At 52.9% G+C, this 23,229-nt stretch overlaps 1 protein-coding gene across 1 annotated transcript in view; it reads left to right on the top strand.

Moving 5' to 3' along the window:
• The window catches only part of SLC2A1 (solute carrier family 2 member 1), a 29,218-nt gene that overhangs the window by 1,090 nt on the left and 4,899 nt on the right, over window positions 1–23,229 (top strand). Inside the window, exons 2-4 of the mRNA XM_036348006.1 lie at window positions 9,938–10,033; window positions 22,283–22,443; window positions 22,603–22,843. Coding sequence (XP_036203899.1) covers window positions 9,938–10,033; window positions 22,283–22,443; window positions 22,603–22,843 — 498 coding nt within the window. The remainder of the gene's footprint in view (window positions 1–9,937; window positions 10,034–22,282; window positions 22,444–22,602; window positions 22,844–23,229) is intronic.

The raw sequence follows: 23,229 nt of genomic DNA on the forward strand, positions 1-23,229 counted from the left end.
GAGCCCCTCCCGTGTGTGCAGGACACATTTCTCAAGTCACTTTTTTCTTGGAAACTTTCCCTCTTATCCGCTTGAATGTTCCCATCTCCTGGGCAGGGAAGGCGCGAGGATGCGCTTTTTTTTATTTTTTTTTAAACCTGGGTAAGGCTGAACTGTGCACCGCCCCTGCCTGTGGGCTGTAGAGGAGTGCGGCAGGACTAAAAGGGAGGGGGGGGGGGGTCTCGCTGTGCAGAGTGGCGCCTGAGATTTACGCCAGGCTGTACCCTCAGCGGGAAACGGCTCCTTCATACCTGTTGAATCCTGACTGCTTGCTTCACCCCGCCCTGGGGAACGCGTATTCTGACAGTCATAGGTTAGCCATTATGCTGGGATATAACATACTAAAAATCAAATGAGAAGCGCTAGTGGTGAGGGCTTGAGACCACACAGTCCACATACTTGCTGTGTTATTCAGGACCCTGGTAGGCCGCTTAACCTCTCTGGGCCTCCGTTTCTCCGTGTGTAAGACAGATAACTTTTTACTTCCTCAAGAAGGGTAAGAACTGTCTGTTCAGCATGTGACATAGGACCTGGGTGTTTATTTGTTGAGTGGATAAGTGAATAAATATTCTGCGTGGAGATAGAACATTCTTACAGTTTGCTAGACACTTGGCTAGTCAATGCTTTTCGGAAGTCCTGCAGAGGTGGTTTTGAAGTCCAGCTTAGCTCAGTTGCCTGATCTGTATAATAATATTATTTTCATCATTAGAATATCTGTAAGAATTCAGAAAAAAAAAATGTGTGTGCCCTCATAGATGTTCGGTAAATCTTCCTGGCCCCTTTGGGCTCCCGTGATGCATTGCTCTTACCTGGGCCTCAGGTTTCCTGTACCCGAGTTGTGGCCTCTGTCCAGAAGTCTGGCATTCTGGCAGTGTGTACTTTGGGGGAACCCCAGGATGTCTGGGCCGTGAGTACCACTTGATCAAGGAATCGTTAAGGTTCTAGTTCTTCTCCAGTCGGGGTTTGTCAGGAAGTGGGTTTGCAGAGGTAGCCAGCCCATGGGTGAGAGATTAGTCAGCTAATGTGGCTGCCCTGCCTCCCCTGTGAGGGCGAAATGAATCACAATCCAATGAAAAATGACTTTCCCAAGGTCACACACTGAGCCTCCTACCTCAGAACACACTGCCAGCCTTCCTCGGATGACATAAGGGGGTAACGGAAAGTCAGAGCAAGAAGGGACCTTCCAGTACATGGCCCAGCCCTCCTTTTGCCAGATGAGGAAACTGAGGCCAGAGAAAGAAAGAGACGTGACCAAGATAAGGCTTTCACAAAATAGTTGCGATGTTCTATAGTATGAAAAAAAAAAGGTGCTTTCTTCTCCACACCCCTGTCCTCTGTGCCATCCTGCACTCACCCCAAATGAGCAGGAATTCCCAGACTCTGAGGACTTGCCAAGCTTTCTGGGCTCAGTAGGAGTCTCAGCGTTGGATTAGGCGTAACTTGACAACTGAAACCCTTCTGTGAATTGGAACAAAATGTGTCCTCACAAAACTATGACCTTGGGGAAGTGGCTTTCCTCAGACCTTTGGTTTCTTGCCTGTAAAATGGAGGTTCGCTCCCCTGTGGTGGATGTGGTGAGACAGGCCAGGAGCCCTAAATCAGAGCGGTGGCTATTTTAAGTAGAAACGCCCTTTGTACGGCCTGTTTGGGTGTGCAGGCATTGTAAACATCTCCATGATGATCCTTGTCCCCGGCTGAGCCCTTCAGGGACCCGACCCCACTTGCCCCAGAGCTGGGTCAGCCCCAAATCCCCCGTAATCAGCTTGTGACTTCAGGGAGCTCAGCTTTACCCAGTGCCTCCTGGTCACGGGGTGTCGCGGCCTAGAGTTCTGCTCTGGCTCCAAGGGTACAGGCATCCAGCTCCCCTCCCCCAGGCTGGCAGAGGTGGGAAGGCTTGGAACAAAGGGGAAAGTGTGTGCAGCGCTGGCTTGGAACCTGCAGCCCTTCCCCCATGTCACTCCTGGGCAGAAAGGTGAAAAAGCCACTCAGTTTGGTAACCGGTGTCCCCAGGATCGTAGAGGCTGAGAAGGCACCTCATGGGCTCAGAGAAGCTGTGTCCGGGCCCACAGGCCCCGGCCTGGCCACCAAAACAAACCTCCATTGTTACTTCCCTCCGTGGGAGGGGTGGAATAGAGCTGGAGGCTCTGCCATCCAGCCACCAGGCCAGGGAAGCGGTAGCTAATGCGTAAATGCTGGGGCTTGACAGTAACTGAGCAGGGCTCCATGGTCTTGAATTCGGGCAGAATGAAGGCAGTGTTCATCCTCTCCAAGACCACCTTTCTGGCTTCTGCCTCCCAAGGGCCCCGGCACCCTGGAAGTGGCGGGGAAGAGAGCTTTACCAGATCCCAGTTTATGGAGCATTTGGCTACGGAGGCCTCTGCTGGACAGGACATCTGTCCATATCACTTAGCCCGGAGCTGTCTCCACCATCTTGACAGTTGGGAGTGGGGAGGAAAAGGCCCCCTCAGCAACAGCTCCACCATCCGACCTCAGGCCAGCCACAGAACTTACTTCTTCAACTGAGTAGGAAAATAGCACATACCTCTGTGGGTCAGGTTGTGGATTATTTTTTTTTAATGATAGAAGTATTGGAGGCATCTGTGGAGAAATATGCAAAGTGAAAGAGTAAATGTCTTCCCCCAGTTGAAATAGTTTGCTGTTTACCCTCACAGACCTCGTTTTGTGCATGTGTGTATGTGTGCCTGTAAGTGTAATTTTTATGTATTTGGATCACACTTTCTACCTAGTTCTGTGCAGTCCTGCGTGGCCCGCCACCCCTTAGAAGTAAATTCTTGCAGTATTTCTCTGCGTGTATAAGCAAGTACCATTGTACAAGCTAATTATCTTCCCCTTCTCTACACAAAATGTACATTCTATTCGTTGTTTTGTACTTTGCTTTTTTCTCTGAAAAATCTACCCTGGGGCTCTATGCAGATCAAGTGCGTACAGATGTGTTGCATTCTTTCCAACAGCTGCATGGTATTCCATTACGGGCGTGTCCCATATTTACAAAGTAGCACCCCCATCGCTTTTTCTCCATACCACTCATCACCTGATGTATCTTAGGAATTTATTTTCTGTCCTCGCCCTCAACTAAAATATCAAGTTCCAGAAAGGCAGGAATTTGGTGTATATTGCCGAATTCCCCATTGACTAGAATAGTGTTGGGAATATGCCTTCAAGCATTATCCTTTCCTTAGTAATGTAATTTATTTTTTGTAGAAAACCTCTCTGATTGAGAACTGGAGGTCTTAGGGGAAAGGGCATTTTCAAGGTCACACAAGCGGAGAAGCTGGGACTTGTATTTGTTTGCTGAGAGTGTCGTGGACCTTTGCCTATTCCCATGGTCTTATCAAATTAAATTGATCAGAGTTGAATCGGTACCCATCTCACCAACGAAAGGGTACCTCCTCCGGGGTGGCAGCTTCTCCAGGGCCCACACACACAGCCCAGGGAGTTAGTTGTTTGCATTTAACATCTCATTTTAGGAGAAACTCCTTTTTATTTATTTAGGGAGAATGATTTGGTTTTGCCTGAAAGGCTTTGAGAATCCTGTGCAGTTTACATATTGAGTTTGTATATAGCAGTTCAGGGGACCTGGGGGCTTAAAGGAAAAATTGGCAAACTTTTTCTGTAAAGAGCCCCCCCCCCCAAAAAAAAGAAGTAAATATCATCAGCTCTGTCACCATCGGCCACAATCACTCATCCCTGTCATCGTCGCACAAAAACAGCCATAAACAATACATAAACCAATGAGTGTGGCTGTGTTTCAATCAAACTGTATTAATGCTCACTGACATTTGAATTTAATGTAATTTTCATGTATCACAGAATATTAGTCCTTTTTTCCCAGCTAATTAAAAAAAACGTAAGACCCATTCTTAGCCGGCAGGCTGGATGTGGTCCACGGGCTACTGTTGCCGACCTTGGAGCAGAATCCACCCAAGTAGCCAGGAGCTTGGGCCTGGGCTGTTCTGACTCAGAATGGGCAAGGCCCAGAGTTGCTGGAAGGGAATCTGACCTACATAGAAAGCACCAGGTAGAAACCTTGTTTCCTTCAGGGACCAGTACCCGGAAGCGAAGCGGGCAGGACATGAGCAGGAAGGGCAGAGTTTGGCTTCGGAGACCCCTCCCAGCTTGAAATTTCACAGAAGCCGAGGGATGTACCCATTTTTCTCTCCAAGCCTCCCGGTTTCTCATCTGTGAAAGTGGGAGCAATCTCTCCCAGAGTGTGTTCATAGTGGTTAGATTGGGACGTGGAAGCAGCCCTGGTATGGCGCCTAGCCCCTTACAGGTGCTGCCGGTGCTGCAGGCGCTGCAGGTGCTGCTGGTGCTGCTGGTGCTGCTGGTGCTGCTGGTGCTGCTGGTGCTGCTAAATTCAGCAGCTCCCTCCTCCTCTGCTTTAAAGATTTACGAGTACCGCTCCCCACACACAAAAGATTGATCAGTCCCTTCTGCCTCCAGGGCCACCATGAGGTGCAGGGAGGCTCAGCCAGGCAAGTCCTGACATCACTGGAAGGGTTGAAGGAAATGACTTCAAAGGGAGCAAATGCTTGAGGTCCCCTGAAGGTCAGGCATTGGAGCAATACAACCCATTGCTCAGCTTTTAGGAGGAAAAGGTCAGAGAGGGCAAAACGCCAGCACAGGAATCCAAAGAACTCCAGTCCCAGCACCCACTTTTGTTTGCTGGGTGGCGGGGCCCCTGCCTCTGACCTTCTGCTCCCATTAAAACAAGGGTTTTAAAGCCAGTATGCAATTTCTTGGGCCTTTTTTTTTTTTTTTTTTTTTTTTATAAGTCCTCACCTGAGGATATGTTCATTGACCTTAGAGAGAGGGAGAGAGAGAGAAACACCAATCTGTTGTCTCCTGTACATGCCCCGACCTGGGAGTGAACTGGCAACCTAGGTATGTATATGCCCTGACCGAGAATCAGGCCCACAACCTTTTGGTATATGGGATGATGCTTGAACCAACTGAGCCATGCAGCCCCGGCATTGGGCTTTTTTTTTTTTAATGCCCCAAATTTTGTTCACATGACATCTTAAAAAATAAATGTACAGGAAATAAATACAAAGGGAGCTGTCACAGATCCAGTAAGCCCCCACCCCATCCCACCCCCCGCCTCTTTAGAACTGGGGGCCAACAAGTTACAAAGGCTGTGTCCCACGCTCCAGTGCACCTGGGGAAGCCATGTGAGAAAGGGGATGGGAGCAACATCCTGACTCCACATGGCAGTAGCCACATGCCCGCCCTCTGCCGGTATCCACCAAGGTTCTGCTGAAGGCCAAGCCCGAGGAAAGGGCACAGAGCAAGTCAGAAGGCTACGCTGCTCGCAGTGCTACCTGGCCAGAGCCATCATCATCTCGGTGTGTGTGTGGGAGGAGAGTTCCCAGATGCTGACACCTCCCCACTGGCTCCTGGGGCAGGGAGAGCTCTCAGCGAGGCTCTGGACCCCCAGGATTAGTATAGAGGTGACGAGGGGTGGGGTGTGATATCCCCCTCTGTGTGGGATCCTGAGCCCGGGCCTTTGCTGAACTGGAGTGTCTGTGGCACTCTAGGGGTGTCAGGGTTAAACTCGGTTTGGTGGTCTTTCCTCTCTAGCCCTGTGGGTTGGGGTAGGCCAGTGGTCGGCAAACTGCGGCTCGCGAGCCACATGCGGCTCTTTGGCCCCTTGAGTGTGGCCACTAAGTTTCAATCGCACTGTACGTGCGCGCCCGCACGTGGTATTTTGTGGAAGAGCCACACTCAAGGGGCCGCAATTTGCCGACCACTGGGGTAGGCATTTACTGTTGGCCTGTTTCCACGTCTTAGAGCGGAGCTTTCAGTACTCATCAGAGGACTGATAAATGGCCAAGTTAAAGTCTGTGAGGATGAACACCATTCTGGCAGAACAGATACACACAGAGCCGGGTTTGCCCAAAAGCTAAATTCAGAAGTGGTGGGTCTTTTACAAAGGTTCTGTGCTATGTCCTACCCTGCGCACTCTAGGCCCATGGTAATGAGTTCCCAGCCTAGTGGGTAAATAAAGGTGAGTATCCCAACTGCTTGGAGCAAAAGCTGGAGACTGTAGCAGACACAGCAAGGGCAAAGGCCTGGAAGATGTGGATGTTCCAGAAGGTAGCCCCATCCCCAGGGGGGGTCTCAGGTTCTGGGCTCCACATTACTCCTGCACCCCTAAAAAAAGGCTTCATAAGAAAACTGCAAGCTGTGGGGTTTGTACCCCTTCCCTAAGGCATCACCAACTTGTCCATCAGCTTGACACCAAAAAAAATAAATACATGTTGAATAAATGGATTTCATCCCCATGTTTCCCTTCCAGCCACAGGGAAGGTGGGGGCAGATGGTGCTATGGCGGCCCAGCCGAGGGTGGCTTCCCATCCTTCCCTGATTCAGAAAACGCTTGTCAGGTGAACCCTGCGAGCTCTATGATGGGCACTGATTCAGACCTGGACAGCAACCCGGAAGGGAAGGAACCCTTGTCCCCATTTCCCATGTGAAGAAACCGAGGCCCAGAGCCAGGGCCTCCACATATCCCAGCTCCAGGGTGAGGGGAAGCAGCTCCCTGCTCTTCAGCCTGGGTCTCCTGACCCCAAGTCGAGCAGTGATCAAGCTGGGTTTGGTGGGTGCAGGGGGGCGGGAGTGTGAATGTGTGATGGGTGCCTACCAAAGAGCATGGGCACCTAGCATCTAGCCACACTGAGCACCTCCTGTTTCATCTGGGGCCCCATATGGGGGGCCTTCTCTTCCCCCTGCACATACTATTCTGTCTCTCTGGAATGCAGTCTTGCCACCACCTTCCCTGCTTGGCAGACTCCCTACATGTCCTTCACGGCCCAACTCCAGTGTCACCTCCTGAGAACCCATCTTTGATGGTTCCCAGGAAAAATTACAAGTCTCTCTGTCCAGGACTCCCACAGTGCCTTCTCCCACCGACGGGTTGAAGCTCAGACCACACTCGCCTGTGCACTGGACCAGAAGCCTCTCTCTTGATGTCACGACCGGGCCCTGGGCATGGTCCCTGGGCATTTCCGTAGGTCCTAGTGCAGCAGCCTGCCTGGGTGGATGTGCATATAACTCAGGACGTGGATAGTCAGGTTTTCTAACGCAGAGTTTGACCTTGACCTGCCAAATAGCAAAGTCCTTGATTCCTAGCAGCCGCCAGAGGCTACAGCTGCTAGTCGGGGTCCCAGGGGTGACTTCAGAGACCCAGAGAGGCTCCTGGAAGATCCTAGCCAGACTGAAAACAAGGCCTGTAATAATAGTACTACTTCTCACAGCCCCTGCTGCAGCGTCGTTTATTCATGTGCTACCGGCATGATTACCAGAGCACATCTCATCTGTATTATTTTTCACTTATATTTTCATTTAAATTGCTTTGTTCTAAGTAATATGAAACTGCAGGGCTTGTAAAAAAATTCAAAAATGTGCAAAAGGCTATAAAAAGAAAATCTCCCTTCCACTCTGCCTCTGCCACTCAGATCCCCTGAAGTACCTTTCTTGTGTGCCCTTAAATAAGTAGATATTTATATTCTCCCCTTCCCCCAGCCTTATTTATTTATTTATCTATTTATTTCACAAAAGGTAGCATACAACACACTGCTCTAAGCTTGCTTTTTTTTTTACTTAATATATCTTGGTCTGTGTTCCAAGTTAATATCTCATTATATAATTGTGCCATGTTTTATTAAATCACAGGTTTGCATTGCTCATTTTATAGAGGTTTTTAAAAAAATATTTGTATTAATTTTTAGAGAGAGGAAGGGAGAAGGAGAGAAACATCGATGCAAGAGCAAAGCATCAATCGGCTACCTCCTGCACACCCCCTACCAGGGATCAAGTCCACAATCCTGAGCACATGCCCAGGGAATCGAACCACCGGCAACCTTTCAGTGCACAGGACAACGCCCTCCCAACTGAGCCACACTGGCCAGGGCTGCACTGCTTGTTTTATACTTCTTCTGTTGTGAACGAGAGAAACATATCTTTCACACCATTTTTGTCACACTCTGGACAACCCAGTGGACAGCCCCCCAAGCTAACACACGTGACTCACCAGGCAGGACACTCTCACTTGGTGAGGTTCAACAGCCACTGTTTAGGCCTACCTCGGTCAATGCTCAGTGCCCTTTGGCATCCTCTTACTCAATCCCAGTGGTCAGCCTATGAATTGGGCTGGGCCGGAGCCCACCAGAGGAGGGCTGTCAGGTACTCCCCAGCCACTCAGAACTGACAGCCCTGGATCTGCAGGCTTCCTCGGGAGTTGAGAGAAGGGAACTCGGGGGGCCCTGGGGCATGCTGAGTTTGGGGTTGGGGTGAGCTGGGCAGTGAAGGACAGGGTTGAAAGGGAGTGCAGCCTGCCATGAAGAAAGCCCCAGCATCCAGGATGAATGTCCAGAGGTTGGCCAGGAAGGGGCCAGCTGTGCTGGGGGGAAGGAAGGGCCCGGCGCTCACCTGGTGAAGAATGGACTCTGAGCTTGTGCGCTCGGGCTAGCAGAAGCCCCCTTCCTCTTTCTCAGCCTCTGTTGTGAAAACCTTGGCTTTCTCAGTCGTTGGCCTGAGGGCAGAGAATGAAAAGACCACACGAGGAACATGTCTGATGAACAGCTAAGCCAGCTATCTGTGAGGGCTGCATCTGGGTCCTGTGGGGAAACCGAGGCCCATAGCAAGGCGTGACTGAGCTGAGAGCCTCCCCTCCACAGGCTGCGCCACTCAGGGTCGTGAGCTTCCAGCCCCTCCTCCAGGACCCAGCCCGTGTGGTGCCCGCAGTTGTTCTTTGCTGTCCCTCCCGTGGCTCCGTTCTCTCACTACCAGTTAAGGGCCTGCCTGATGTCACATTTCTTGACTTCTTCGTTTTAAAAGAAAAAAAAAGAGTCCCTATTTTAACAAGAGATTCCTTATTTTAACAAGAGGGACTCTCACAAGCAAAGCACCCTCTCTCTAGCAAGGTGCCTTGTCACCCAGGGCCCACCTGCCTGCTGCTCTCAGGCCCCCAGCTTCCCGGGGCCAGAAACCCACCATCATTTTTCTCCCCTTTGCCCATTGAAAACACTTGGCCCCACGCTTTGACTTGCCTCGTGTCACGTACTTTTCCAAAGCACATTCCTGAGCGGTATGTCATCTGTGTCCAAATAACCCTGAGAGGCTCAGGGTCTGGGGATGGCTCCTGTGAGGGACACTAGGTGGGGAATCATGGAACCCTGGGCTCCAGCCTGGCTCTCTGTAGACCCCTGAGCGAGCTGGAACTCTTCTCTCCCTCATCTCTGCCTCTTGGGGCTCCGTTTCCCACTGTGAATGGAGGGAGGGGAAGATGGGACCACATTTCCAATGCTGATCAGCCTGAAAGTGTCCCCATTTTGCAGAGCAACAAACAGAGGTTCTGGGAGGAGTGGGGAAGACTCACTTAGCGTGCTGGGATTCACAGAGCAAGTAGGCAGGCAGGTGGGCTAGAATCAGAAGCCAGCCCCTTTGGGTCCAAATCCGAGGCTCCCCCCTACCCATCTATGTAGTTTCTCCCAGGTAATTTGGTCCCCCTTTCATAGGGGCATTGGTTCCTGGGCCTCCCAATCAGTCTGGGGCCACCTGCATCCTGGCATGGCTCCACCCAGAGAATGATACCCCAGAGAAGCCAAGGCCTGTCCATCTTTAGCCGAAACCTAGCTGCAGAGAGAGAGAGAAGACCCAGATATCCCCTCCACCCCGGAAGGAGTCTGGCCAGCCTGGTGTCTAGAAGTCAGGAGGGCACCTGAAGTCAAAAAGTGGCCAAGTTTCCTGGGAGAAAGACTGGTGGAGTGCCAGGAGTCAGGCAAGATACCTGAATAGGAGAACCTGCCAGCCCAGGCTCTGCCCTGTAGTAACCCGGCCCAGAGCTGCCTGTAACAGTGTGTTTTTCTCTCTGCAGAAGCTGACCGGCACCCTTATGTTGGCCGTGGGAGGGGCAGTGCTTGGCTCCCTGCAGTTTGGCTACAACACTGGCGTTATCAATGCCCCCCAGAAGGTGAGTGCTCCGCTTTCCCTGGCTTATCAACACCAGCTTGCACTGCACACCCCCTCACACACTCGCCCTGCCTCTGAGGTGTCAGACGTTTATGTCAACTCACCATCTGCCTCAGTATCCTGTTTTCTGGCCCCGAACAGGTCAGAGATTCTTATCATTGGCCTTAAATTCTTGGGGCCCATAGAAACATGGGGTCTTAATAGATCACCTTGAGCAACCTCCTATACAACACAGACATTTGTAATAATCAGAGCAATCCCTGGTATAATGATGCTGCATGTATGTGGCACCTGGGGCTAGAGAGGGCTCTCATGGTGCTTATCTCACTTGCTGCTCACCTGCAGCCCCAAAGGCAGGCGGGCAGCATCCACCATGCCCATCCTGCAGATGGAGAGAGTAGCCAGAGAGAAGGAACCTGTCTGGCATCACCCAGCCAGTCAGGGATGGAGCTGGTGTCCAGCTGCAGTCTGCCATGGAGCCCTCCTGGCCGGACGGTCCCTGAGCCTGTGCCCACACCCATCCACTCACAGCACACTCCTTATAAGGCATCTCGTTCTGAAACTGCCTCCTCTCCCTGGAGGCCCTGTGCCAGTCAAAACACAAATGGCGTCTTGCCCTAGGGAACTGCAGGGGCTGAAGGCCTGCGCTTACTTCCTCCTCCCCCCAGCGCATCCCAGCTCTGTCCCTACTTGTTCACTCCAATGGCAAGACTAGGAGGGACCCTGGTGATCACCTCCATCCCAGCCCAAGTGCTTTAGGGAGGAGAGAAGAAGAACACCGTCAGGAGAGGGGACGGTACTGCATCCCTCCTCTACACCAGGCCTTCTGCGTATGCTTCTGAGGTTGGGTGGTGATTCCCACTTTATGAACCTGAAAACAGGCCCTGGGCAGATGAGGGTGGATGCAATGACCAATGGTCTCAAGGTCATGTAGCTCGTGAATGGTGGAGTCAGAAGCCAAACTCTTGTTTACACGACCCCTTCCTGACCAAGCTCCTTGTGAGTTCAAAATGCTGTACCTTCCGGGGGAGGACGGCATGAGAGTGGACATCGTTGTTCAGACAAGAAAGTGAGAGTAGGTAGCTCCTAAGGCTCGGGGCCTGTTGGAAGAACGAGGCGGTGTCAGGAGCCAGAGCTAGGCCTCCTCCAAACAGGAGGAGGGTGGCTGCAGAGCCTCCCCATGCTGAGGAGCAGGTCACAGGAAGGCCTGGCCTGCTGAGTCATGAAGGGACTTTTCTCAGCTCGTCTGGAATGGGAACTGAGGGCCCTGCTTGGTACAGCCACAGCCCTGCTTTGCTAAGTGCTCTGAACAGCCCTTGCCAAGGTATGTGCCTTGGAGCGGGCTCCATTTGGGAATCCTTACAGACGGGAAGACTGTACCATTATAGAAGGAGGTGGAGGGCACATTGGGGTCCCCTGGACACTCCCAGATTCTGACCTCATTGGTCTGGGCTTCTATTTGGGCATTGAATTTTTTTTCCCTCTCTCTTTTTTTTAATTTAAATTCTTTATTGTTTAAAATATTACATAAGTCTCCTTTTTCCCCCATTGACCTCTCCCCAGCCACCCCCACCCCCCTGGGCATCGAATGTTTAAAGCTCCCCAGCTGATTCTAATGTGCAGCCAAAGTTGAGAACTACTGGATGAAGTGATGTCCTGACTGGTCACATAGTGAGTTACTGACAGAACTAGGGCTCTAAGATCAGGACACAGGAGGTGTTTCCCAGAAACAACACGGTGGGGATGAGCTGCAGAGAGGGCAATAAAATGCCCAGAGGCGTGACTTGGGTGAATGGGAGGAGAGAAAAGCTTGGGAGGGCCACAGGTAAGCCTGAGCCTGGCCACCCAGGGCCTTGTGGGTAGCTTTCATCTATAAAATATCCAGCCACCAGTATGGCATGAGACAGTCAGAATGGGCATGTGGGCCTGGCCGGTGTGGTTCAGTGGTTGAGCGTCGACCTATGAACCAGGAGGTCATGGTTCCATTCCCGGTTCGGGCACATGCCCAGGTTGTGGGCTCGATCCCCAGTAGGAGGCAGCCAATCAGTGATGCTTATCATTGATGTTTCCATCTCTCTCTTTCCCTCTCTCTCCCTCTCTAAAATCAATAATAACATTAAAAAAAAAAAAAAAGAGTGGGCATGTGCACACTACCACCTAGGGCAGCCGTGGGCAAACTACGGCCCGCAGGCCGGATCCGGCCCGTTTGAAATGAATAAAACTAAAAAAAAAAGACCGTACCCTTTTATGTAATGATGTTTACTTTGAATTTATATTAGTTCACACAAACACTCCATCCATGCTTTTGTTCCGGCCCTCCGGTCCAGTTTAAGAACCCATTGTGGCCCTCGAGTCAAAAAGTTTGCCCACCCCTGCTCTAGGGCAAGCTAGGGAGTGTGGACTTTAGAGTGAGGACAGTGGGGACCCATTAAAGAGGACAGAAGTAATCAGATTTGCATTTTAGGGAAATGATCCAGGTGTCTGGGGTATGGGATGGATCCAAACATGTGAGACTAGAGCCTGGGAAACTGTGAGAAGGCCGCTCTTGCAATAGGGGTAGAAAAACAAACACTGAGTAGGAAGGATGGGCAGGATTTGATCATCAGGTCAGTGTGAGGACAAGAGAGTAGGGTTTAAAAGTTGTTTCTAGGTTGCTGGCTTGGAGGAGGAGCTGCTATGGGAGGCGCTGACGGCCTGTGCCGTGCAGGAATGGAGGTTTGGTATGACACCACCAGAGATGTACAAGACGCACTTGGACATGGGATCTGTTTCTTAGGTGGGTGGTCAGCTGGAGAAAAGTTACAAGTTGGTCATTGGTATCCAAATAGCAGGAGAGGAGAATGTTCTAGAGAGACTGGGATAAAGAGAGAAGTGAGGGCCAAGCCTCACTGATAGAAGAGGAGGATCCTAGGCAGGAGGAGAGCTGGCACTTTCAAGCTGAGAGACAAAAACCTCCCAAGACAAAGGAAGAATGGAAGCACCTGAGGGCAAGGGTGTTGGGTTTGCCCATGGCCACGACCTAGAGCAGAGCCTGTGCATCCTAAGAGGCACTCGGGGATAGTGGGTGGAGGAATGGAGTGGAGGAATGCTGCCAGGGGCCCCAGAGGTCAGCCTGGACAAATCAGCCCCATATTTCTGGATGTGAAAGACCCATTGGTGACCCCGTGGTGGCAAAGGCTGCCTGGGGGAGCCATGTGGGTAGAAACCTCCCTGCGGCCAGTTGAAGAGAGAGGGGAAGTGGGAAAGAGTAGAGATAGAGACTCGGTGGAGAAGGGAGAAAAGAGGGGTATTAGCTAGAGGGGCCACCTGGCTAAGTGTGTGTGTGTGTGTGTGTGTGTGTGTTCAAATATAAAGACTTCAGCCCTAGCTGGTTTGGCTCAGTGGATAGAGCGTCGGCCTGCCGACTGAAAGGTCCCAGGTTTGATTCCAGTCAAGGGCACATGCTCCGGTTTTGGGCTCAATTCCCAGTGGGGAGGCAGCCAATCGATGATTCTCTCATCATTGATGTTTCTATCTCTTTCTCTCCCTTCCTCTCTGAAATCAATAAAAATATGTTTTTAAAAAAGATAGAAATATGAAGACTTCATTTATTTTATTTTATTATTATTATTATTTTTAAATCTTTACCCAAGGATATTTTTCCATTGATTTTTAAAGAGAGTGGAAGAGAGAGGGAAAGACAGAGAGAAGTATCGATGTGAGAGAAACACATCAATTGGTTGCCTCCTGCATGAGCCCCGACCAGGGCCCAGGCCAGGAGGAGCCTGTAACCAAAGTATATGCCCTTGACTGGAATCAAACCCAGGACCCCTTGGTCCACAGGCCGACGCTCGATCCACTGAGCCAAACCGCTGGGGCAAACTTCATTTTTAAACATGTAAGGAATCTGCAGAGGAGAAGAGGGTGAGGGGGAGTGGGAGGAGCTCCTCCAGGAGGAAGATGGTGGAGCAGAGCAGAGGAGCGGCTTCTGGCCGGAGGGACTAATACTTCTGAGGTTGCGGATGTGGACAAATCCAGAGCGAAGTTCTCCAGTTCTTGGGGCCTCCAGTCTAATCGGAAGTAGGTGGAAGGTGAGACCTGCTGTGGAAGACAGGTGGGGCAGGTGGCTGGGCATCTAGAAGGCCAGGTGGGCAGCAGTGCGTTTATGGGCACCTGTCCAAAGGTCACTAAAGAAGCCAGCCTCTGAGGGCTGGGGCCAGGGACCGGAGTGGTGGAAATCGACAGCACACACGCTGAACCAGCGGCACTTCCTGGGGTGCGCACTCAGGCGCCCCATCTGTTTACTCTTGCACTTGACAGACACTTCTCACAAGCCTGGCCTGTTCCCCAGCCAGAGGCAGATTAGAAGGGGTAAGTTTCACACCCGAAGAGGGGAGAGTACGAAGGAGTGAGAAATGAAAGTGCAGCTCAGAGCAGGCTGGGCACGGGGATTCTGCAACTTCATTCAACAAGTTCGTTCAACGGGGACTGTGCCAGGTAGTGCCCTACACAAGAGCGACAGAGTTGTGGGCACATCCTGGTCCCCGGGCAGCTGCCTAACACATGGTCTGAGCAGGACTCTGCCCCTGCCCTCCACAGACTCAGCCTCCCAGGGGGTGGGGAGGTTCTTCTTTGGGAAAAGCCAGCGTATAAATAACAGAGGGCGTCAAGGTACCACGGGAGCAAAGAGGCAGGAACGACTGATGCTGGGTGTGGGGGTGGGAGAGACAGGAAGGGTTTCTCGAAGGACTTGGCAGCCGCTCTAGACCTTAACGCAGGGTGGGGAACCTTTTTTCTGCCAAGGGCCATTTGGATATTTATAACATCATTCGCAGGCCATACAACATGATCAACTTAAAAATGAGCTTGCTATATTTGGTCAGACATGTAATTAACTCAGGGTCAGACCAAATGATTTCTCGGGCCGTTATATGGCCCACAGGCTGGGCATTCCCCACCGTTCTCCATGGGGAGGGAGAGCAGGTGTCCCAGGCGTGGGGACAGCTTGTGCAGAGATGCAGTGGCGCGAAGTGTGTCCCTAATGCGGAGTAGCTAACCGCCGGCACGGGTCAGGCGGCTGCCCTGTCGGTTGAGACCTTCTCTCAGGAACTGCGCGGGCTGCTGGTCAGCCTGCTGTCAGGAGGACCACTGCTGATGGTAAGGATGCTGGGGCTGCTCTTCATTACAGAAGCTCAGGCTCCTCCATAAAACAGCCCCAAAGGGCTTCCTCCTGGAAGTGGTTAATTAACCATAATATCATTTTTAATGTTTACAAAGCAACTCCCATAAATTATCTCCTTATGCAGCTTCCCAAGGTGGGTGGGGCGGAGGCTATAAAGGAGGAAACCAAGGCTAGGTGAAGTCACCTGGCCAGGGAGAGGGGCTGGGCCTAAGGTGGACTCCAGGCCTCAACCTCCTTGACCCTCCGCTGCCCTACATTGCATCCCCGTGACTTCTCCATGTCAGGCCTCCTGTCTCCTGGGGAAGGAGAGGGGTGGGTGAGCCCAGCCACAGAGCAAATAAATGAACAAGGGCATCGGACTGGGTGGAGAAAACTGCCTCTCCCTCCGCATATGGCTGAGTTGCCAACAGGAATGACTAAAGGCCATTTAAACCATGAGTTCCTGGCCAAGGGACAGCGTCAGGCATGTCTGAGAATGAGGCATCCTCAGGAAGCACACAGTTGGGGCTGCCCCTCCTTGTTTGACAAAGGAGGAGCTTGACCTGGAGAGCCAGCAAGGTCTGCCTCGCCCAGGGTGACTTGGTGAGTAAAAGTGTCCCAGCCCAAGCCCTCTGGCCCCTCGGGCTGAGCCTGTCCTTACCTTTGCCTAGATCAGCCGTGGGCAAACTACGGCCTGCGGGCGGATCCAGCCCATTTGAAATGAATAAATGTTTACTTTGAATTTATATTAGTTCACACAAACACTCCATCCATGCTTTTGTTCCTGCCCTCCATCCAGTTTAAGAACCCATTGTGGCCCTGGAGTCAAAAAGTTTGCCCAACCCTGGCCTAGATCCAAAGAGTCCTGGCTCCCCTCTCCCCTTCCCCCCTCTCCCCTAATACAGCTGCTTAGAGCTTACAGTGCGTCAGGCATTGTTCTCAGTGCTTTAGAAATTCTAATTCAATTGTTTCTTTTAATAACCCCATTAGGTAAGCACTATAGTCCCTCCTTTATAAGAAACTGGAGCACAGAGATGTTGAGCAATTAAACCGAGGACACACAGGTAGTAAGAGGCAGAGCTGGGATTTGAATCCAAGGAGTCAGGCTCCAGTCCGCATCCACCAGCAGTTATACTACAGTTAGATGAGCACCAAAATCCCGTTCACACACCTCTAGCTGCTACCCAGCTGGCCCCTCCTGCTTTGACTTCCAAGCCCAGTCAGGCTGAGTCACATGCTGAGACATTTCAACAGTTTACACAATTTCTTACGTTATTACACCCTGTCACAGCTATATCATTCGACAACCCTTCCTACCCCCAGCCTCTGCTGAGCCCCAGTGGCACAGATGAATCAGACTGTCCTTGTGTTGAAATTTAGTCTAGAGGGAGCACATAGTACCTTGTAGTGACTTCCTCAAGGCCATAATGGAAATGTGGACTGGCCAGTGGGAGCAGAGAAGAGGGAGGGTCCATAGAGCAGGGTTTTCCCAGCACTAGACGTTTGGGGCCCCATGCATGGTAGGAGGTCTGACAGCATCCCTGATCTGTGCCCACTCGGTGCCAGTAGTGAGCCACCCGTGTGACAACCAGAAATGGGTCCGCACGTTGCCAGAGGTCCTCTGTTTGAGAACCACAGAGACAGAGAAGGAGGGCGGTTATCAGGAAGGCTTTCCAGAAGAGGGTTAGTGCATTTTCTGAAGATGGTTAGCAGCAGCACAAAGGAAAGTGCAGGGGTGTGGGGCACCCCGGCAGCGTGGGGGAGTTGTGTGGGCAGAGGAGACACTGCCTCCTGAGTTAAGAAAGGCTGTCTGCAGGGGAGACCCCGGAGGCCAGGCACCCGTGAGGAGGCCAGAACCAAGGCCTGGCTGGGTTTGGAGAGAAGCCAAGTCTGGGCTCTTCCTGAGAAGCAGCCTGGGTGGTCCAATCCTCTGCTGCTGGGTGGGGCCCAGCTTCTAGCTCCATCTGCAGCCCAGGGGACGCAAGGGGCAGGGTTCTCTGTCCAGCCCCACCTGTAGCCTCTGGCTCTGAACTACCAGCTGGCCCTGGGGTGTGGCTGAGAGTTGCTATAGAGACATAAGCTCTGGGCTGAGGATGGGGTGCTGCTCCAGCTGTGGGGGCGTGGTGGGGAGAGAAAGGGAGAACAGAAAATAGGCATCAAATTCAGACTGAGGGACTAAATTGGACAAGCTGGCCCTTCTCCTAACGAGCTCAAAGCTTGGCTGGCTGTTTAACCCCTTCATCCCCACAGGAATGTCTCCGAGAGGGAAGAGAAGGTTGAGAGGGAGCTCCGAGTCTCTCTCAGGATGATCTAGAAGACCCAGGCCTCCTGAGCTAGAGGAATGCCTGCAGGGAAGGATGGTGAGACAGCAGAGGTTCCAAACACATACCCCTTCTATTGGTAGAGTCTAGAGTTCTAGGTCAAGGTTGGCAAGAAAGCCAAATTCAGCTAGCCTCCTGTTTGTATGGCCCACGAGTGAAGAATGTTTATAATGTATGTTTTTAAATGATTAGGGGCGGGGGAGGAGAAAAGGAAGCAACAGAAGCCGTATGTGGTCTGCAGACCCTAAGATTTTCTACCTACCCTTTTATATAAAATGTTCACCAGCCCTGCCCTAAGCTGTGACTGGTATGCTTCCCGCTGTAAGGGAACTCACTGCCTGTAAGGTGAGTCAACACATCCTGTAAAGCCTTGGAAGCTGTGTTTTTCTCCTGGACTGACTTTGTACACCAGGCAGAATCTGAGACTAGGGCAGCCGTGTGCAAACTACGGCCCGCGGGCCGGATTTGAAATGAATAAAACTATTGAAAAAAAAGACCGTACCCTTTTATGTAATGATGTTTACTTTGAATTTGTATTCGTTCACACAAACACTCCATCCATGCTTTTGTTCCGGCCCTCCGGTCCAGTTTAAGAACCCATTGTGGCCCTCGAGTCAAAAAGTTTGCCCACCCCTGGACTAGAGCTTCCCTTTGGGTTCTTGTCTACAGTATAAATTCCTACGGGTAATGCTTTGCCTTCCTGCAATTGGCAAATGGCAAACCTCTGAAAGCGGTGGGTCCCCAGAGACTAGCGGTGATGCAAGTAACAGCTTATTCTGTGTGCCAGGCAGTGCCCTCCACCTCATGCCAGGGCAGAGGAAGTCAGAACTTCCTCTGTAGACAGCAGACATGTGGTCCATCACCCGCGGTTGCTTGAGTGTGGGGGCAGGAGAGGATAATTCCCAAGAAGTCAGACATGATGCAAGCCTCCCTCCCCCACCCCATGTTTATTTACCCTGGAGCGCTGCTAGGGTGAGAATTAGCTTTTAACTGGAAACCAAGGGATCTCACCTGCCCAGAGCCAACCCACTTCTCCATGTGGGCCCCTATAGTGTCACCGAGTGGGCCACTCCAGTTCAATGAGGGGACAACTGGACAGAGACCTCTAATAGCCCCAACTCCTGACAGTCCCCCCTCAAAGGACCCCCCCAGAATGCATGTACTCGCACAGACCCTTGGCAGGGTGCAGAGGTTGGGAAGGAGCTGTGAGGGAGTGGAGGAGAAGCGGGACAGCTGAGCCTGTGCGTTGGATGGGCAGGGCCCCGCCTGCCATGTTGGGGGGTAATTACTCAGGAGAAGAGGACTCTGGCTTCAGTGGATGGGAGGAGTCAGGAGCAGAATCCAGGAGAGACCCAGGGCAGATGTTGCGTGACTAGAGAGTAGGACCATTCTTGAGGGGCAAGTGCCAGGGGCAAGTGCAGAACTGACAGAACCTGGTGATTGGTTCGAGGGAGGGCATGGCAGGATCCAGGTTGTCTGCCAGGCTTGTGACGAGCACGTGGGATGGGAACGCATGAGGTGGCATGTTCAGAAGAAGCCTGTGCCAGGCTGCTCCTCAAACATGAGCCGGGCCAAGGATGTTGCCAGTAAACATGTGGAGATTGGGTCTGTGGATTCTTTTAGGGGAGTAGTAAGTAGGTTCTTCTTCCTTCCGGGGTTCCCAGCCGCTGCAAGGGTGGGTGCTGAGGGCAGTAACTGGGTGGAAGCAGTGATCCCAGAACCGCTCTCATTCTTCTGACTCTCCAGGGATCTCCCTGCCTTTCCTGGGCCAGGGCCAGCTTTGAGCCCCACGTGGGGCATGGACCCGCAGGGGCCAGAGGACACACAGCCCCCACACTGGCAGCAGGAATGGAAAACTGGGCATAGCTTCTTCCCAGAAATATCAGGTCTCAGATCAAAAGGCAGGACTCCACTGCACAGCCTCAGCTTGGCCAGGAAGTGTTGCTGGGGGGAGAGAGGATGAACCTGGGGCCAAGGTGGAGGGCTGGGCTGCTCACCTTTTCTCAACCCCATAAAGTAGCCTGAGTAGCAAAGGGGACCATGAGCCATAGAGGAGCCAGCCCTGCATAAGGTATGGTCCCTCTGACTCGCCACTACAAGCAGGAAAGTTAATTGGGGCGGGGGTGCGGGGGTGGGGGAGCCTCCAGTAACACCGCACTTGCACATGGTCCTCAACATCTCCAGCCAGCCCCAAGAAGAGGTTTACAGACCTGAAATGCCCAGACACCTCAGCCTGGATCCTTCAGCTCACTTTAGGTAGTAAGTCCTTACTCAGCCCTTACCTGTTGACTCTTTGTGCACAACTCAAACAAGTTCCATTTGCTGACTTCTTGGCAGAATGTAAAACGATAGTGTGGGGAGTTCTGTGGACAAGCATCGGAACCACGGGAAGATTCTGAAAGCTGCAGAATGCACAACTTCAGAGCCTCTGGGGCAAACACCTCTCCCTGTTGATAGGTCTGGTTGCTAAGGGCAGCAGAGAGAGTGACAGGAGGGAGAAAGATTTCCACCAGATGACAGGTCAGGAGAGTTTGGGGCCTCAGAGGCGTGTCATTTATCTGGACGGTACCCTTATCCAGGACAGCTTGTTCTCCTCCGGGCTGATAAATGGAGCATTCCTGTTCCTAGCCAGTCCTCCTCTGCGGTGGCTTTGTCCCTTGAAGAACACAGGCACTCTGTTTTGTTTTGTTTGTTGAAACCCGCCTTCTCTCTGCCCTCAGAAGAAGCAGGGGTTTCCAGAAGGAGAGCCTAAGGCCCTTTCTTCATTGACTCCTTCCTTCACTCACAAGGCGTCCCTAGCACCAGCTCTGGGAAAGGCCCTGGTGTGAATCCACTGAGGTCCCTGTCCTCAGGGAGGACAGACTTCTGGGATCCCTTGAACTGGATCTCAAAAGGTTTTAGTGTCGGGTCCCTTGGCTCAGTGATGGTGCCAGGTACCATGTAAGCACCATAAGGATATTTCATTAATTTCCTACAAAGTAGATATTTCCAGTGTTGTCCGTTGAGATGAGATCATTAGCCCTTGATCACGCTGGAGATAAGGACAGAGCTGGGATCTGAACTTGTGTCTAGGTTCCTAACCCTGTACTGTCTGGCTTCCCTGGGATAAATAAGTAGATCATTGGAGCTGCCTCTCCCCTCCCCCACTCCCCATGTCCCCTATCCTAACTCCCTAGAGCCCAGTCTGCCAGGTGTCTCCAGACCTGAGACAGATAATGGCAGCAAGGCAGGAAAAAAAATGGCTAGTGGTCAAAGATCCCCTGGAACCTCAGGGCCAGGGCCAGCTTACTCAATGGCATTCCTGGGACTGTAGGCCTCAGTTTCCCCTTTGGCAGTTGTGCCTACCCACAGCCTCTTCTGCTAGACCCCTGGGACTTGGGAGGGTGAGGGAGGGCCAAGAGCAGGGCCAGTGAAGAGTATATAAGAGATGCATCTGCTGTGTGTGCATGAACTTACAGCAGGATGCAGGGAGGGGTGCTGGGATGGGCATGGAGTTGGTTTGAGCTGCAAGTGGTGAGGGGGGGAGGGGCAGTCAGGTTTGTGACTGGCTGATGCCAGGAATGTTCAGGTGACGTGGGCATGAATATGTGAGTGTGAGATCTGTGTGCACAGGAAGCTGCTTCTGGGTACATTGGGCCTGTGCCCAGCTGCACATGTGGCTGGGGAGGCCTGGCCAGTCCCATGGCCCTAGGTGTGTGTCTGCGTGTCCTGGAGTTAGAGAGAGTGTGCTCAGGCCTAACCGGTACCTCCTGCCTCTCACATTCCTGGGATCCGGCCAGGCCCTCCCCTGGGGAGGGACAGGGCTGGTGGGCAGGCCTGTGCTAGGACAGATGGCTGCAGTTCCTAGAACTACTTCCTCATCCTAGCCTTTCCTGTTTCCCAGCTGGACACCTGGGAGAGGGGAGGAGGCTTTATGGCCTTCAAGATGGGACTTCCAGTCCAGCCACAAGGAGCTGGGCCCGGGAGACAAAAGAGCAGCCGTGTGCGTCTCATGAGCGTGGCTTGTGTGCAGGTTGGGCACACCGGGCCCTGAGTGCAGAGCCAGTGAGCCTGCCCTCCCTTCCTCCCCAGGCTTCTGGAATGGCAGAACCTGTCTGTCCAGCTGTATTTCCTCCCCAGCAGGGGGGTTGGGAGAGGACCTGGGTGACAGGAGCTGGGGCCTTAGGTACCTTGAGGAGAAAGGGGCAAGTGGGAAGGAGCACTTGCTCTCAGCGCCCCCGCTCTATGCCTGAACTTCCTCCACGGGGCATTTGCCATCGTCCCCAGCAGGTCCTGCTGAACATGCACAACCCCACAGGGCACGGGGCACCATGCCCGGGGGTAGAAGAGCTGGAGGTGGAGCCCAGCCCCTTGTTTCTCACCTGGGGAAATTCAGCCCCGCAAATGGGGAGGGACTTGGCTCAAGAACATGCAGCGGACCTGGCCGTTGTGGCACAGCCCATGAACCAAGAGGTCACTGGTTCTAATCCCGGTTGGGGCACATGCCTGGGTTGCAGGCTTGATCCCCAATTTGTGTGTGGTGTGTATGGGGGCGGGGGGGCGCATACAGGAGGCAGCCAATCAATGATGTTTCTCTCTCATTGATGTTTCTGTCTGTTCGTCTCCCTTTTTCTCTCTCTAAAAATCAATAAAAACATTTTTTTAAAAAGGAACATGCAGTGAATTTGGGGCCTGGCCAGGTACTGGGCCCAGCATCCTGTAGTAAAATGGCCATCCATGAGGGGCAAGTGCCAGGGAAGAGAACCACTGGGCCCTGGCCTCGCCCACCAGGCTGCTTCTCGCCCTGCAGGTGATTGAGGAGTTCTACAACCAGACGTGGATCCACCGCTATGGGGAGAACATCTTGCCCACCACGCTCACCACGCTCTGGTCCCTCTCCGTGGCCATCTTCTCCGTAGGGGGCATGATCGGCTCCTTCTCAGTGGGCCTTTTCGTTAACCGCTTTGGCCGGTGAGCAGAGGGGCCCTGGCCCTGCCCAGGGTGTCCCAGATGGGTGTGGGGGTTGGGGGAGATGTCCCTGCCTGTTCCAGGATATTCCCTGTGACCCAGTCCTTGGGGAGTCTGGGGGATCAAAGACCCACCTGGCCTGTGACCCCCCCCTCCCCCCAGGCGGAACTCGATGCTGATGGTAAACCTGCTGGCCTTCATGTCCGCTGTGCTCATGGGCTTCTCGAAACTGGGCAAGTCCTTCGAGATGCTGATCCTGGGCCGCTTCATCATTGGTGTCTACTGCGGCCTGACCACGGGCTTCGTGCCCATGTACGTGGGGGAGGTGTCCCCAACAGCCCTTCGAGGGGCACTGGGCACCCTGCACCAGCTGGGCATCGTTGTTGGCATCCTCATCGCCCAGGTGAGTGGGGCGGGGTCTGCTCCCCTAGCACGGCCCCCACAGCTCCAGTGGCTCTTAAAAGTGTGTCCAGACAGCACCGGACTAGACCTCCCACCCCGCCTTCCACAGCCCTGCCCCATGGGACAGCCTGGCACAGGTCCCAGAGGACACGCCGCCACTCGTGGTTCCCCCGGGGGCCGCTGTTGCAGGGGAGCCAGTCCATCCCGGCTCGCTCAGCCTTCTCCTCACCTGGGGATCCAGCCACAGGCACGGAGGCTGCTCACCTGGCCGGGCTCTGCCGTGCTCCAGGCCTTCACATACACTACCCCCTCTCTGGGGCTTTCCTGTTCCCATGCCTGAAAGTCCCGTGGCGCGTGGCAGTCCCCATACCCTGTGCCGTTTGTGCT

This window comes from Myotis myotis, unplaced genomic scaffold, assembly GCF_014108235.1.
Source record: "Myotis myotis isolate mMyoMyo1 unplaced genomic scaffold, mMyoMyo1.p scaffold_m19_p_2, whole genome shotgun sequence".
Lineage (NCBI taxonomy): Eukaryota > Metazoa > Chordata > Mammalia > Chiroptera > Vespertilionidae > Myotis > Myotis myotis.